This window comes from Netta rufina (assembly GCF_964035555.1).
Source record: "Netta rufina genome assembly, chromosome: 12".
Lineage (NCBI taxonomy): Eukaryota > Metazoa > Chordata > Aves > Anseriformes > Anatidae > Netta > Netta rufina.
In genome coordinates, this window is record NC_140135.1 from 5,921,486 (window position 1) to 5,934,768 (window position 13,283).

Sequence of the window (13,283 nt, forward strand, 5' to 3'; positions counted from 1 at the left end):
AGCACCACCTCCCCGGCACGGCCCCAATCTCCAGCTGCACGATGCCCCAGGTGAATGTGGGAACCAAAACATCTGCGCTGCCCGCTTGTGTAACTCTCCCCTGCACAAGGCCAGCTGTGCTGGGGAGGTCAGCAGGTTGCTGCCAAATTCTTCAGCCGTGTCTGTCTCCCTGGGAAGAGTCTGGGGAGAGATGCTCGATCCACCCTCGCCAGCTCCATGAAGCTGCGGTGTGGGATCTGAGTGGGGGAGGCCTGGAGCCGAAAGCATTTACGTGGAAATGCTATTTTTGCTCAATGCATTTAGTGGGGCAGCAGTGGCATTTCGATGCCTCGTTCCACCTAAAGCCCAGTCAGATGCGAAGCCACGAGGCGAGGGCGAGTGCGTTTCCAAAGAACTAACAGCAGGAAGGGATGGGAAACCCTCCTGCAGGCACGGCACCGCCTTCCCGTTCCCTCGGGTGTGCTCCCAGGGGCTTGAAGTCGTGCCACCGACAGGACGCAGTGGGAGCAGGGTTACATTTTCAGCTTTTGAGGTTTCGCTTGTGGGCCAGATTTACACCCACTGCAACTGCAAGAGCGATAAATGAGGCGCAGAGAATGCTGTGCAGCATCTTGCATATCGCTGTAGTTAGATGAGTAGGCTAAATCTGTTCCCCATCCAGAACACAAAACACTGACTGTGAATGACTTGCTGAATTCAGCCCTTTCTGGATTCTACCACTAAATTAGCAACTAACAACCTCCAGCCTTCCCCTACCTCCAAGCTGGAGCTTTCCTGAGTCCTGCTGACCCTGCTGCTTCCAAGGGGCTCTGGAAACACCATTCCTTAAAAGCTTGATCCTCTTCTTTGGGACTGTGACCAGACCATCCTCAGCCCTGCATGGTTTTTTGGTCGTCTCCATGCTCATCTCATGCTATCTCATTAACTCAGCTTGCAAAGTGCTTCACCTGCAAGCACACCACACCGCCGAGCCTCAGCGAGCTGCTGCTTGAAAACAGCGAAACACGGCCTGCCCCGACCCAAAACGGGGTGTTTTATGGAGGTTTAGATTACGGGGAGGAAAAAAAGCAAGGGTGTGAGGTGCTGCCAAAGTCAAACAGTGTTCCTTGTGGGTGAAAAAAGCACTTGAAGTACTGAGAGTTGTCCCGGTGCCGCGTCATGTTTGCAAACAAGATTTGCAGCCAGCCCTGTGAGACCCATTTGCCTGCCATAAAAGCAGGGCCGGCGTTTTGGTGCAGAGATTACCTCAGTGTTCCTTAGCAGAAGCGATCTGGGAACTAGACCTTCTCACACGAAAAGGGCTCAGAAATGTCTCTTTTATCTTCCTGTTTGGAAACTTGAACTGCGATGGAGTTTGACAGGATGATCTTATTTACTCTATCTCCTGTAGCACAGCTATTTCTGGCTGGCTGTCCGGCTATTGCTATTAAACTGGTCTCATTTTGCTTCTCATCCAACCTGCTTCGCTCCGAGAGCTCAAGGGAAGACAGCAAATAGCAATAAAACACAAGCTGGAGTTTACATCGCATCTTGCTTACAAGAGACACATAAAAAGTGCAAATGAAACCCAACTGTGCTTCGTTCAGCAACTGCTCTTTCAGTGCTGCAGCAAACACGAAACAAGGAGCCCCACCAAGGCCTTGTTCTACCACGGGTGGAAGAAAAGCATCATTGGGTGCAGAGATGCTGTTAACCCTTCCTGCTGCACGCTGTCAGTTCCAGCCTAATGCCACAATACTCTTGAGCCCACCGGGGAAACCCAACCTATTACCCAGAACAGAAAAAAAGATGTTCATCTATTATATGGTGAGCACCTCCAGCATCCCCCAACGTAACACGCTATGATCATAATTAATACGGCGTGTCACAGTCCGGGATGTTAAGTACTATGATTTGCAAATTCAAAGCATCTCCGTGTCAAACCCTCTCAGCTTCAGGTTGAGACGAAAAGTAGACCCTGTGCCTTTAAGGCAACATCTTTTAATGCTAACATCATCAAGGATTGACTTCATTTCTTGGTAATTACAGTTAGCACGCTGGAATATGTATTCTTCTTTCCTGATTACAGACATATGGTAAGTCAAACTGAGGCCAGTGCTTGCTTCCTACACAGTTTATTCCCTTCTTCCTTTCCAAAAGGCGTTTTCGGGTTAGGGTAACTGACCTACACCCTCTTCTGAAGGCAGCACCACTTTGTCCTCCCAACCTCTGGTTCAGGAAACACAGACACAAAATGCATTAGGAGAGCTTGACGTTAGTCCAATAACCACAAGTTACCCAGCTTTGCAAAGAAAGTCCAAATCATTCTCCCAGTGGCTCTTAATCATGAACTGTTGGCCAAGCTGCCTCGGTGCACCACGTTTGCCACAGCTTCTGGGAACGCTCTGCAGTGCCTGCCTGCACCCCCCGGCAGTTCGGCAGGCAGGCTGCTGAATGCTTGACACAGTAATTGCATCTGACTAGAGTTCTCACTTCCTAGGACCAGAAATTAATTTAATGGTGATATTAGGAAGTGACCGGTGCTGTCTCTGATGGGAAAATCCGAGCCAAATACATTTATCTGTAAAGCTCAGAAATCAATTTTCTTTGTGAAGACTTTCCCACACGAGTTGCTTTGCAAGATGGTTGCCAAAACTGAGAGCTGGCTGCCACAACAGCAGCTCCTCCACCTGCTGCTGCTGCTCTTACTCATGCAGGCCTTGTAAATCTTAGTGAAAGTTTCCTGCTTGGAAGTAAGACTTAAATACACCCATACTGGCGGACATAACATCTGCCAGGCACATTTGTATGCAGCCGTTTGTAATTACTCCTTTCCACAAACGAGGTTTGTGTCTGAAGGCCCTTCAGTTATCCGCGATGGTCATGGGAATGAGTTCGGGACTTCTCACTCTGGGGCAGAGGAGCTCATGGTGGCAGGGAGCAACCTGCAGAGAGCTGCGGACGCCCCATGATTTCAAAAGGTGAGGCAGATGCTGAAGCCTTGCTTGAAATGTTTGGGAACGACTGATAAATGCAGCAAATGCAGCTCCTGCCCAGCATTCCTGATCATCCTCTGCAGGAGTATCAAGCAGGGGAGCAACTGTGCGAAGACCTTGGGAAGAATCACCCTGAGAGTCGGCTCCCTCATGGAAACGCCTTGGCCAGACATCCAAAAAAAAACAACCCTACAACCTTGAAAGATTTCCAGACATCAACAGAGGGAAAGGGATTGCAAAGCTTCCAGAAAGTAGGTCATATTCAGAGCAGAGAGTTTATCTGGGAATACAGTGACTGCTGCTCAAAGCAGGTAGGTGGGTACTGGAAATACTGCTGTGGCCAATGGCCCTTACATTCCTTAAATTCCTTAGGCAACACTGGATGGATCAGGAGGAAAAAGAAGAATGGTAATCCCTGGTAGCACATGATAGCCTGCTGACACCCTCCTAGGCCACCTGCATGTATGGCTGGTGGAAGAAACACGATCCAACACAGGAATGGTGAAAAGAAAGATGGGTTTTGAGACTGTGGGCTCTGCCTTGTCTTTAGGCCAACATGGGACACAGCGGCTGGAACGAAGCAGTCCTCAGCGCTCCCCAGTTGACAGCAGGGCTGCTAGGAAGGAAACTCAGACTTACATAGGGAGGGGACGTGTTGCTTTGCAAGCAGCAAAATAAAGAATAATTATTAACTAATGGCTACAAATGAAAGAAAGTTGTTACCTGGGCTAAAGATGTAGTTTTGGTACTCTGTCTGGGTTCAGCAGCACTACAGCAGGCCCAGAGAATCAGCAGCTTGCACTACAGGCACACGCAAGGGTTGTGGACACGCAAGGAGCAGCGTGCTCTGGTATCTCCAGCACGTTGGTTGGCTGGAAGCACAAAGCTGATGAAATTTTTGCAGAAAAAGAACTGGCTTTCGCCAGTTCTTTTCTGGATACTGCAGGAATTCATGTACCAACCTCCTGGACCTGACATGCACCTGCTGCTATCAGAGAATGCCACTAACGCCTCGCCTCAGCCCAGAGGGGTGAAGCTGATTCCAGCCAGTATTTGCCACATCGAAATGGTCTCATCACCCACGGCATGAGCTGGTGAGTGCTGTGAGCCCAGCGCGTGACAAGCTTTGTAGACAATTGAGTTCAAAGCAAACAATAGAGAATACCAACATCCAAAACTGTCACAAAGCTTATGGAGCCAGGCTGTATCTGTTCCATCAGAAACTCATGAGGCAGCATCTGCCAAGCCAACGAATCCATATGCATTAACTAGGGGATTTGAGAGCACTGAGCTGTGGCAGCTGCAACGTTTTACCAGTGAGACAACAGGTATTAAAGGTGAGGAAGATGTGCAGGCTACTGCTAAGAAGATCAGGAGGAGTGTAAGATCTTGTCTGAAATACACTCTAGTCTTCCTCAAGCCTCTCAGGGTATCTAGCACGCTTTCATCAAGCTAAAGCAACTGTGATATATTTGCATAAGAAATTGGTTTTAGTTCCTTATTTATATCAAAAATCTCTTTTGCCAATAAACAGGTAAAATTCAACCATTATAATTAAAAAACAAATGTTTTCTCAAATAGACCGTGTCACAATTAAAGACGTGTCACACCTACTAATTTATTGTACCTGAAGAAAAGCCACACATGCAGAAGACTTACTGAAGAGGAAGATTCACCGAGATGTGCCAGGATAAATAGCACCAAAGCTGAAAGTTTTGATCAGACTCAGTAACTACACAAACCTCACAAAAAATACAGGTCAGATTGAATTTTCTCACTGCCTGTCTCTGGAAGACCAGGAGTCCTGTTCAGTCAGCTGCTTTGGAAGCCTCTGTAAGATTTAATTCTCCCTGCATACAAGGCAGAGGAGCTGGCAGCCCTGCACCAGTCTGGACTCTGAGACCTTCTGGAAATCTGAAACTTAGGCGCTTTGCCTTGCCCTTCTGGACTCCAGCAACTTCTTTTCCCTGAGGGTTTGTGCAAGTGGGACATGAAAGCATCTCGCAAGCCACGTGCCACTCTCCAGCACTTCGATTCCCATGACTGGCACCAGGCTGTGCTGCAGCTGACCCCGCGACGTGGTGCTCTGCCCACCCCGGCCAGATGAAGCACCAGCACCCCCGCAGACCTGCCATCTCCCATCTCTTGGTAGTCTGCGGGTCCTGTTTCATCTCCTCAGAGGATAATTTTGAAGCCCAGGGTAAAAGAGGCTGACCCCTGTCTTCCTGCACCTTGATATAAATGCTGCCTCCTTAAGAAAGCTGCAGGATCTGGTGCTGGCACAGATGGGGAGGTTTGGGTGCCTGCTGTGGTCTGCAACAGCAGAGCCTGACGCAGGGTCAAACCAACACAGGCTCCAAATCAGTCTGATTTATTTTATATAGGATATGTGACCCCAAAACATGAGCTGACACTCCTCTGAATTCTGCCCTTGGAAAATCTTTCTTAACAACTTTAAGAACACTATCAAGATCGGGAAGTCCAGCTGTAGCCCCCTCTCCCCTCCTACCCCATCACTCTGAAATATAAACACTGCAGTTCGGTGCTGGAAAGGCAGATGCAGAAGGAGACAATACAACTTGGCGTGGTCCCTGTGCCCATGGTGTCGGGCTCACTGGATGAGTGACCCCCCTCTTCCCCATCACCCTGAAGCCCCCAGACCTCAGTAATGGCAGCAGGGCCCACCCAACCCTGACACGGGGCTGGTCCCTGCCAGGAAGACCCAGAACCACCACGCTGTCTCTGAGGTGGCAGAAATGTGCAGGGTGCTTTCCTACAAAGGCCTCTCTTGTGGGACATTGCCTCTTGCACAACACAAAATGCCTTCTGAATGCATAAGGGAAGAGGACACAGCAGCACTGTTAGCATACTGATCCAACCTCTCGAATCCCAGCAGTGAATTGGGGCTGGGGGCGATGCTCGATACCCCTCTGGATCAGACCCAGCACAAGCCAAACTGGATGCTGCCTTACGAATCAGAAATTCAGGATCACAATCAAAGTTTAGGAGGTCAAGATTAAAAAAAAATATTAAACCCAGCTGTACATTTCCACTCATTTTGACTGTTCTCCGAACATCTGACGTTGTTATTGTTGCTTGTTTTTTTGTTTTGTTTTTTAAGAGAAATGGGAAAGATGTGAAAAGCACAATGGGGAGGGATGGGGGGGGGGGAAGCACACGCGTTCCAGAAGGCAAAATTTCAGTCAGCCGTGACTCAGGAGAAGCAAGTGCCACCCACTGAGCTGCACAGGCCGCGGCGCGGCAGCGGGCAGTGATGCCGCGGTGAGTCAGGAGCCACCCACGCCCACACCCCCGCGGCTCCCTGAGGCGCTGGGCGCTCCTCGGAGGGCCGCCACACGGCGCAGGCCTCGCTCAGCCTCTCCTCGGCCTACCCAACGTGACAGGAGCGCAGCCCCGGCATGCTCGGCCGCAGACTTCTGAGCTCTGTCGCTTTGCTTTGAACAGCTGTGAGGGTAATGAGCTGGGATCACCTTACCGGGACTATGGCAATACAGCTCTGCCGCTGCTGCCTAACACAGTTGCTCCAAAACACAGCCCATCTGCTGCTATGAATGCTGCAATGCATTGGTTCTTCACTACCTTTCTCTGCCTTCGTGGTGGGTTTCATGGCAGAGATGTCCCCTAAAACACAGCAGCTACATGAAGATGAGGTTTAAAATCCGTTTTCCTGAATGACAGCACATACACCCTGTTCAGACCAGACTGCTGGCTGGTATTTCTTCAAGAGGCAACAGTCATCACTTTGGTGCAGTAATTGAGCTGTCTGCCCAAGCGCCAGGCTTCATAGTTCATACAGAAATTCTAGGGTTATCTAATCTCAGATCATATGTTGCAGCCAAAACCCAGAAGTAGAAGTGAGGCAACGAGCCAAAACGAGGGGCACATGAGAAAAAGGCATGAAATGAACAAGTGGAAGCTGGATTTGCTACTAGCATAAAAAACCCTCTATCATGTTATACTCACCATCCTGTAATTCAGTATTTCTAGCATGTGGTGCTCTCCATGTCCTCCTCTGCACATGTAGCAAACAGCCACCTTGCCCTAAAAACCACTTTGGAATGGAAAGCCTGTCCCCAGCATGTCCTTAGCAGTGCTGCTTTCTCCCTGGATGTCCTTACCTTCTTGCAGAGAACCATCTGGTGATCAAAGAGAAAGAAAACACGCTGCTGGTTCCGTCCATAAGGCTGGTAAATCCAGGACATCTCTCCCGTGTAGATCAGCTCTGAGCTGCGGTCCAAGATATCATCTCCCTGGAGGGCACAGAGAATGAGGCCATGTGAGCCACTGCTCCCAGCCACGGCATGTTTCTCTTTGCAGAACAGGAAGGGGCAATAATTAAACAAGATTTTGGCCCTTTTGTAACTCTCAAAGCTGCCCTGTCTGACTTCAGACCACAAACTGGGGATGTGGGATCAACAAAAGGAAATCACTTGAGTGGGACATTCAAAGCACGACCATTATGGTTCACCCTGCAACAAGCAATGGGACAGCACAACCACTGCCGCAGGACACCGTCCCCAGTCCCCTTGCTCTGCCACCCCCAGCTCTTGCTGCAGGTGCCCATCCCACAGCCCTGCGGGGCTCCCTGGGGCACGAGGACTCCCGTCTGTCCCCACAGCCCCTGGCTCTACCCCGGCAGAGCACCCCGCTCTCACCAGGCTGCTGCAGCCCCCTCACTCTCAGCTCCCTCCAACCCCTGCCTCCTGCCCACTTTGTGCTTAGGGCAGCAAATTCCCCGTCACCCCCTCTCCCTGTAGAAAAGGATCCCCGTGCAAGTGCCCCCTGGAGGTATCAGGCCAGCTACCAAAGTCATCTGCAGTGGGATATCCATTCCCTCACCGGTGGGGCTGCCAAAATTCAGCCTTACAGACTGCTGCCTCTCCTCCCACCCTATCAAGCAATGACAGTCCCTTCTCCTGTGGCTTGTCAGAGCTCCCCATCTCCCAAAATCTATCCAGCCCCACGGCTGGCAAGGCCTCCCCGGCCGGCTGCCAGAATGCCCTCACCCTTTCTCTGCCTCCGGCTAACGCTTGTTTTCCTCTCCAAATTTTTTTTTAAGGATTCATGAGCAGATGGTCTTGAAAACACAGCGCTCTCTCTCCCACTCTCTGAGAGAACAAATGCAGTCACCCTCCACTAATTGGGATGAGCTGGACTTTTTAAAAAGTTAATTAAAATCTATTTATTAAAAATGGGTGAATTCACCACCACCTGCCCTGTGGGCATCTCTCACTCTGCAACACCACAGAAGGAAATAGGACGACTTCAGCTACAAGGTAAGGACCAGGATTTGAGAATGAAAGAAATGCTTTCTTTTTTCTTTTTTGGCTCTGAAACTAGTGCAGTGCTGGCTTTGATGCCAAACTAGAGCCAATCCTAGGATGGGAGCATCCCAAAATCTCATCCAACAGCTTGTAAGGGTTCAGCCAGCTATGGGGGGCATCTAGATAGACACGCTATTCTGGTTCCACTTACACTGGCAGGTGCCAAAGCAACTACGAGTCACCCCACTCCTCATTTCTCGGTGAGGATTTCAGACTGCTGTTCAGGTAAATGTGTAATTAACCTCTCAGCATTGATTGGAAGCAACTGTCTGAGTCCCTGGGCCCTGTGACAACAGCAACTTCATTAAGTCGCTGCATCATCGCGCTGCAGCAGACTTCCAAATCGCCTCAGCGAGGTGCTTATCTGCCTCTCTATCTCCTTTCTGTGGCTGTAGTATCCCAAGGCCTAATTAGGGATAACTTCCCAGGCACACAGGGGGTCATTCCCAGAAGGGATGGGCCTTACGGGGTCTCAGAGAGGTGGCAGGGCCCAATCTCAGTGGGTATCTCCTGGCCAAAAACCAGGGACCGAGAGCTGCTGAGGAAGCTCGGGCCTAGGCAAGGCTGTGAACAAGAAGCCTCTGAAGGAAGCACACAGACTGCAGAAATTGGGGGCTTTTCTGACTAAACGTGAGCTTACACGAAGAAGATTAATACAAGCCTACAGAGAGGAGCTTTTATGAGAAGGGGCAAGCCTAGAAAGGGCTGTCTGCTAAAAATAGAAACCCAGCTTTGTCTTTTACTCCTGTGGTAGCATCTCAAGCCTGAGGATACACAGAGGGCTCTGTAAACACTTCTACTTGATTAGCTGAATCCAAACCGTGTCGTCCCTGCAAGCCATTTAAAACAAAAAAAGTCAGATCTGAAACGATAGGGTTGGTATTGCATTTTGCATGTTGTGAAAATGTTGTGAAAATTGTGTTCCTTTTCGGGCTGTCCCGCTGCTTCATCCCGAGAGCAACACCTGAGCTGGGGCTGTCCCGGCTCAGACCACCCCTGTGCCCGAGCCCACCTCGAGCACAGCCCCCGGCTGCTACTGCTGGGCACAAAATCCCCTTTCCTAGTTAGCATTCAGCAAGCAGGGCTCTCTTCTGCCTGACACTGCTGTTCTTTAATTAGAGATTGACAGGCTGATTAGCACTCTGGGCTACGGAAAGATCAGAAAAAGGAAAGCAAGAGAAATGTTGTCCTTTTCATCAGGCTCATTTTTTGATACCTTCTGTTGCTGGGGAAAGGAAAAAAAGGAAGAAAAGAAAAGATGGATCTGTTTCAGTCCCTGTTGTGATTTTTTTTCCCAGGAGGGTTTCTCATCAGGCTGTCCTCACTTTGAAAACAGCATGTTTCGTGTCATTCTTGGATTCAATAACGTAATATTACGCTGAAGCCAACTATAATATATTACATAATTAAGGGCACCGAGTCTTGATTTAAAGGACCAGTAAATAACAAGAATGGGAAGAAATTTAAAAGGACAGTGTTCATTATATTTCTCAATTATATGTATTTTTCCCTTCATGTAAATATAATGCTCTTGAAACCTGCCAAAGTGGCAACCCACAGGAATCTCGGGTAGAAATATCTAGAAATCTACATAAACCGAAGTAATCTGCTTAAATAGCAGGTTGAGACTAATGCAGGCTGATGAGCAAGGCTCTCTCCGGTGCCAAACACCCCGCTGCTGGCTCAGGGACTGCCAGTGATCCCCTCCCAGGGGATGTCCATGGGATGGGGAGCCCTGCCACATCGCCTCCCTCCTCTGAGAAAGACCTGCCCCAACAGTGGGCTTTGGGGGAATAATCTCTTTATAGTGCTATGTACACGTTATGCAGTGACCTTTGGGATCTGCAACTCTCTCAGAGGGGCCAAGGAGGGACTGAGCATGTAAAGGCTGCCCACAACAGGCTCTGTCTGGCCCGTTTCAGGTCTGATCCAGAGGAGACTTTGCACGCTGGGCTGAGCCCACTCCAGCTAACTGCGTGTGCCAGTTTTACCTACCTGCCTTTAAATGTCACTGTTTTGATCTAAGGATATTTAACTGCAAGTAAGAGGATGACGCTGAGCAAAGGGAAATAGAGGTTGAACATCAGGAAACACTTCATAACAACAAGAGCTCTCAGACACTGAAAGGTCTCAGCGGGAGGTGGTGGAAGCCCTATATTCTGCGCCATTAACAACCGAAAGGACAAAAGGCACTAGAGAATTTAGTGTAGGCAGGGGCAGCACCTCTCTAGGTCTGTTTATACATTGGAAATTCAAGTTACAAAATAAAAAAAGTGAGTCACACATGGTAACAGTCCAATCCAGGGTTTTGGGTCAAGACCATGTTCCTACAAATTATACAGGAACACATTTCAAAGTGATTGGGATTATTTCTAATTTACAGCAGTCAGTGAGATCTGAATCATCCCTGAAGATTTCGCCCAGTCATTACTTGCACAAAGCTACCAGAGCTGCCAGTAATTCCTCCAACTTCGTGCCCTGGCTGCCACAGCACAGTTATCAGCTGCCACTAAAGTCAGACCGCTCTCTGTCGGTCCCATTTGCGATTTAAACCAGCAGCCCCTGCTTACGTGACTGCCTGAAAAAAAGGTCTGGCCTTGGTAGCTGAAGGATGTTCACATTTGTCAAATGCTGACCCTGAAATTCACCTTCACGGGGCCATGCAGAAAATCTTGAGGGATTAAAATGATTCCTGAAACACACAGGCACAACTCCACAGGATTCAATAAAATCCCTTCTGCTCAGATTAGCTAGGACATGCCCCCTGCTTTTTAAATTTGTTTTAGGATCAGCAATATGTGTGCATTCCCAATAATGCCCTCTCCTTGCAAGAATACGTGTATGCACACTTTGTATACAAGTTCATTTCAAATATGCACTCACAAAATATTTGTTTTGATTTTTTTTTTTCTTTTTAAAAATCTATTTCCAACATCCTATCACAAAACACAGGTAAATTCAGAAATTAAAATGCAATTTCAAATCAGAAAGTCAGCATTGCTAGTATAGAGATGTTAAGGAAAAACATTTTCTAAATGAAGTATTTCAACGTCCTTAAACATTTACCCTTGGTTGCTGCTGAAACAATTCACCAAGTGCAAAATACAGTAGTAATTAGGGATTATCTCTATCTTGTGCCCTGCATGAATTTCTGGTGGGGGGAAGAAAAATGCCTGAACTGTTTTTCTCCTCATTCCTGCTTTCTTGTAGTTGGGTTTGCTGGTTTTTTTGTTTTGTTTTGTGATTTTTTTTTTGATTGTCTCAAGCAAGACTGTGCTGTACTCCAGATCCATGCTGCTATTGCTTGCTTGCACTGCTGTGCCAGCTGGAGAGATCAGGAAGCCACTGTGACACACACACAGGGACGGAAAGGAGTGCTTTTGGGTACAAAGGCTAATTAGAGCAGGAATAGGGCCACAGAAAGATGGGAGGGTAATGCTGTGGGTTCCTGCCTCCATTTCAGTGAGCATTTAAAATCAGCTGGATAAGCACTTGCAGAAGCATGAAGTTGACTTCGGGTCACCACCTCTCAGCTGTCCTCCACCAAAGAGAAATCAGGAGTCACAGTCTTCTACTCTCCAACCCAGATAACTCTCCACAGACTGGAAGAGAATATCTACCAGGAAATCCCTCTTCTGCTCCGTAACAGCCTAGTTGTAGCAGAGGTGGGCTTGAACCCCTGCAGGTTGGGCAGGAAATGGAGCCTGGGAGATGTGTCCTGCAGACAGAGATCAGCTGAGTGGGGGGGTTGGAAGTTAGCAGCCTGGGCTTGCAATGCCTGCAGAGAGCATCTGCAGATTGAGGACAGAGCGAAGCATCAGATCTGACAGATCTGGCATCCTGCTCCCTTCCTGCATTATACTACAGCTGACTTCTGAGTGGTTTGGGTTTGTTTTTGTGCATCCTCCTGGCCATTACACGGACATCTGTGAAGTGGAGGCTGGATCTGATGATTCAGAAGTTACTTTAGGGGCAAGAATCCAGCAAAGTCCTCTGCTGCATCAAGCTCTCGTCCTCTAGTGTTCTCACCACAACTCCACGACTATTCTTGATCCAAAACATAGTATAAAAATGGCAAGAATGGTGCTTTCCTTTGAATGGGGACAGCAACTATATTCCTATTGGATCTCTGAGCAGCAGCAACAGCAGGTTCTGTTATATTATGAGAAGCTGAAGGATGGTGCTGTGATATTGTGCTTGGAAATTTGGAGAAGTAATTGATAAGCCCCTGGAAGAATGAACTGGCAAGTTCCTGAGGATAGGATGGAGATAAAGAGTAGGTACAGCTATGCAGGAATGAATTATCAAGGATACAGCTAAATAAAAATGAATTATCAACTGAGCTAATGGAATAGAAAAATAAACTGCTATTCCACTGATCCTGTGTGGAGGTCACCTTGGCTTTCCACTTGCACATGAATATTCACTGACTAGGAATTGATCCGTCCTTAATCTAGATTTATTTACAATGAGAGCCCTGGCATTTCTTACAAATGACACACATTAGCTCATCACATAGAATATACTGAAGGCTGAAGATGTATCCGATGGTCCTGTGCCTCCTTGAAAGCAGTTTTCTAATTCTGAAAATGAGTCTGTGTGTCAGTATTAGAGAATGGTTTCTTCCCAGTAAACAACAATAAAACAATCAAGCAAATCATCTGCATTCTCTCCTCTCACTGCCAGTCAAAATTCAAGCTATGATTGCTGCATTTATATGTTTTATCAGGAGACCCAGGCTTGAATCTAACCCTTGTTATAGCAATGATACTAATTCAGTCAAGGAGGATATGCAATTAGGTGATGTACCTGCATTTCTCTCCCTCTGCTCCCAGCCTTCCTAGATCTTCCCCTCGTACCCCCCCAAAAAAAAATAATAAAAAAAAATTAAACAAACCATGCATCTTTCCCATATACTAACTCATACAGTGTTATCCCATTGACTTGTTTATGGAGTTATTCC

The 13,283-nt window shown here is 48.0% G+C and overlaps 1 protein-coding gene across 3 annotated transcripts in view; it reads right to left on the reverse strand.

The window, feature by feature from the left end:
- LOC311213659 (uncharacterized protein) overlaps window positions 1–13,283 on the reverse strand; it is a 169,884-nt gene that overhangs the window by 20,916 nt on the left and 135,685 nt on the right. For all 3 annotated transcript variants that reach the window (XM_084293803.1, XM_084293802.1, XM_084293804.1), the window contains exon 10: window positions 7,115–7,246. In XM_084293803.1, the coding sequence (XP_084149929.1) occupies window positions 7,115–7,246 (132 nt within the window). The remainder of the gene's footprint in view (window positions 1–7,114; window positions 7,247–13,283) is intronic.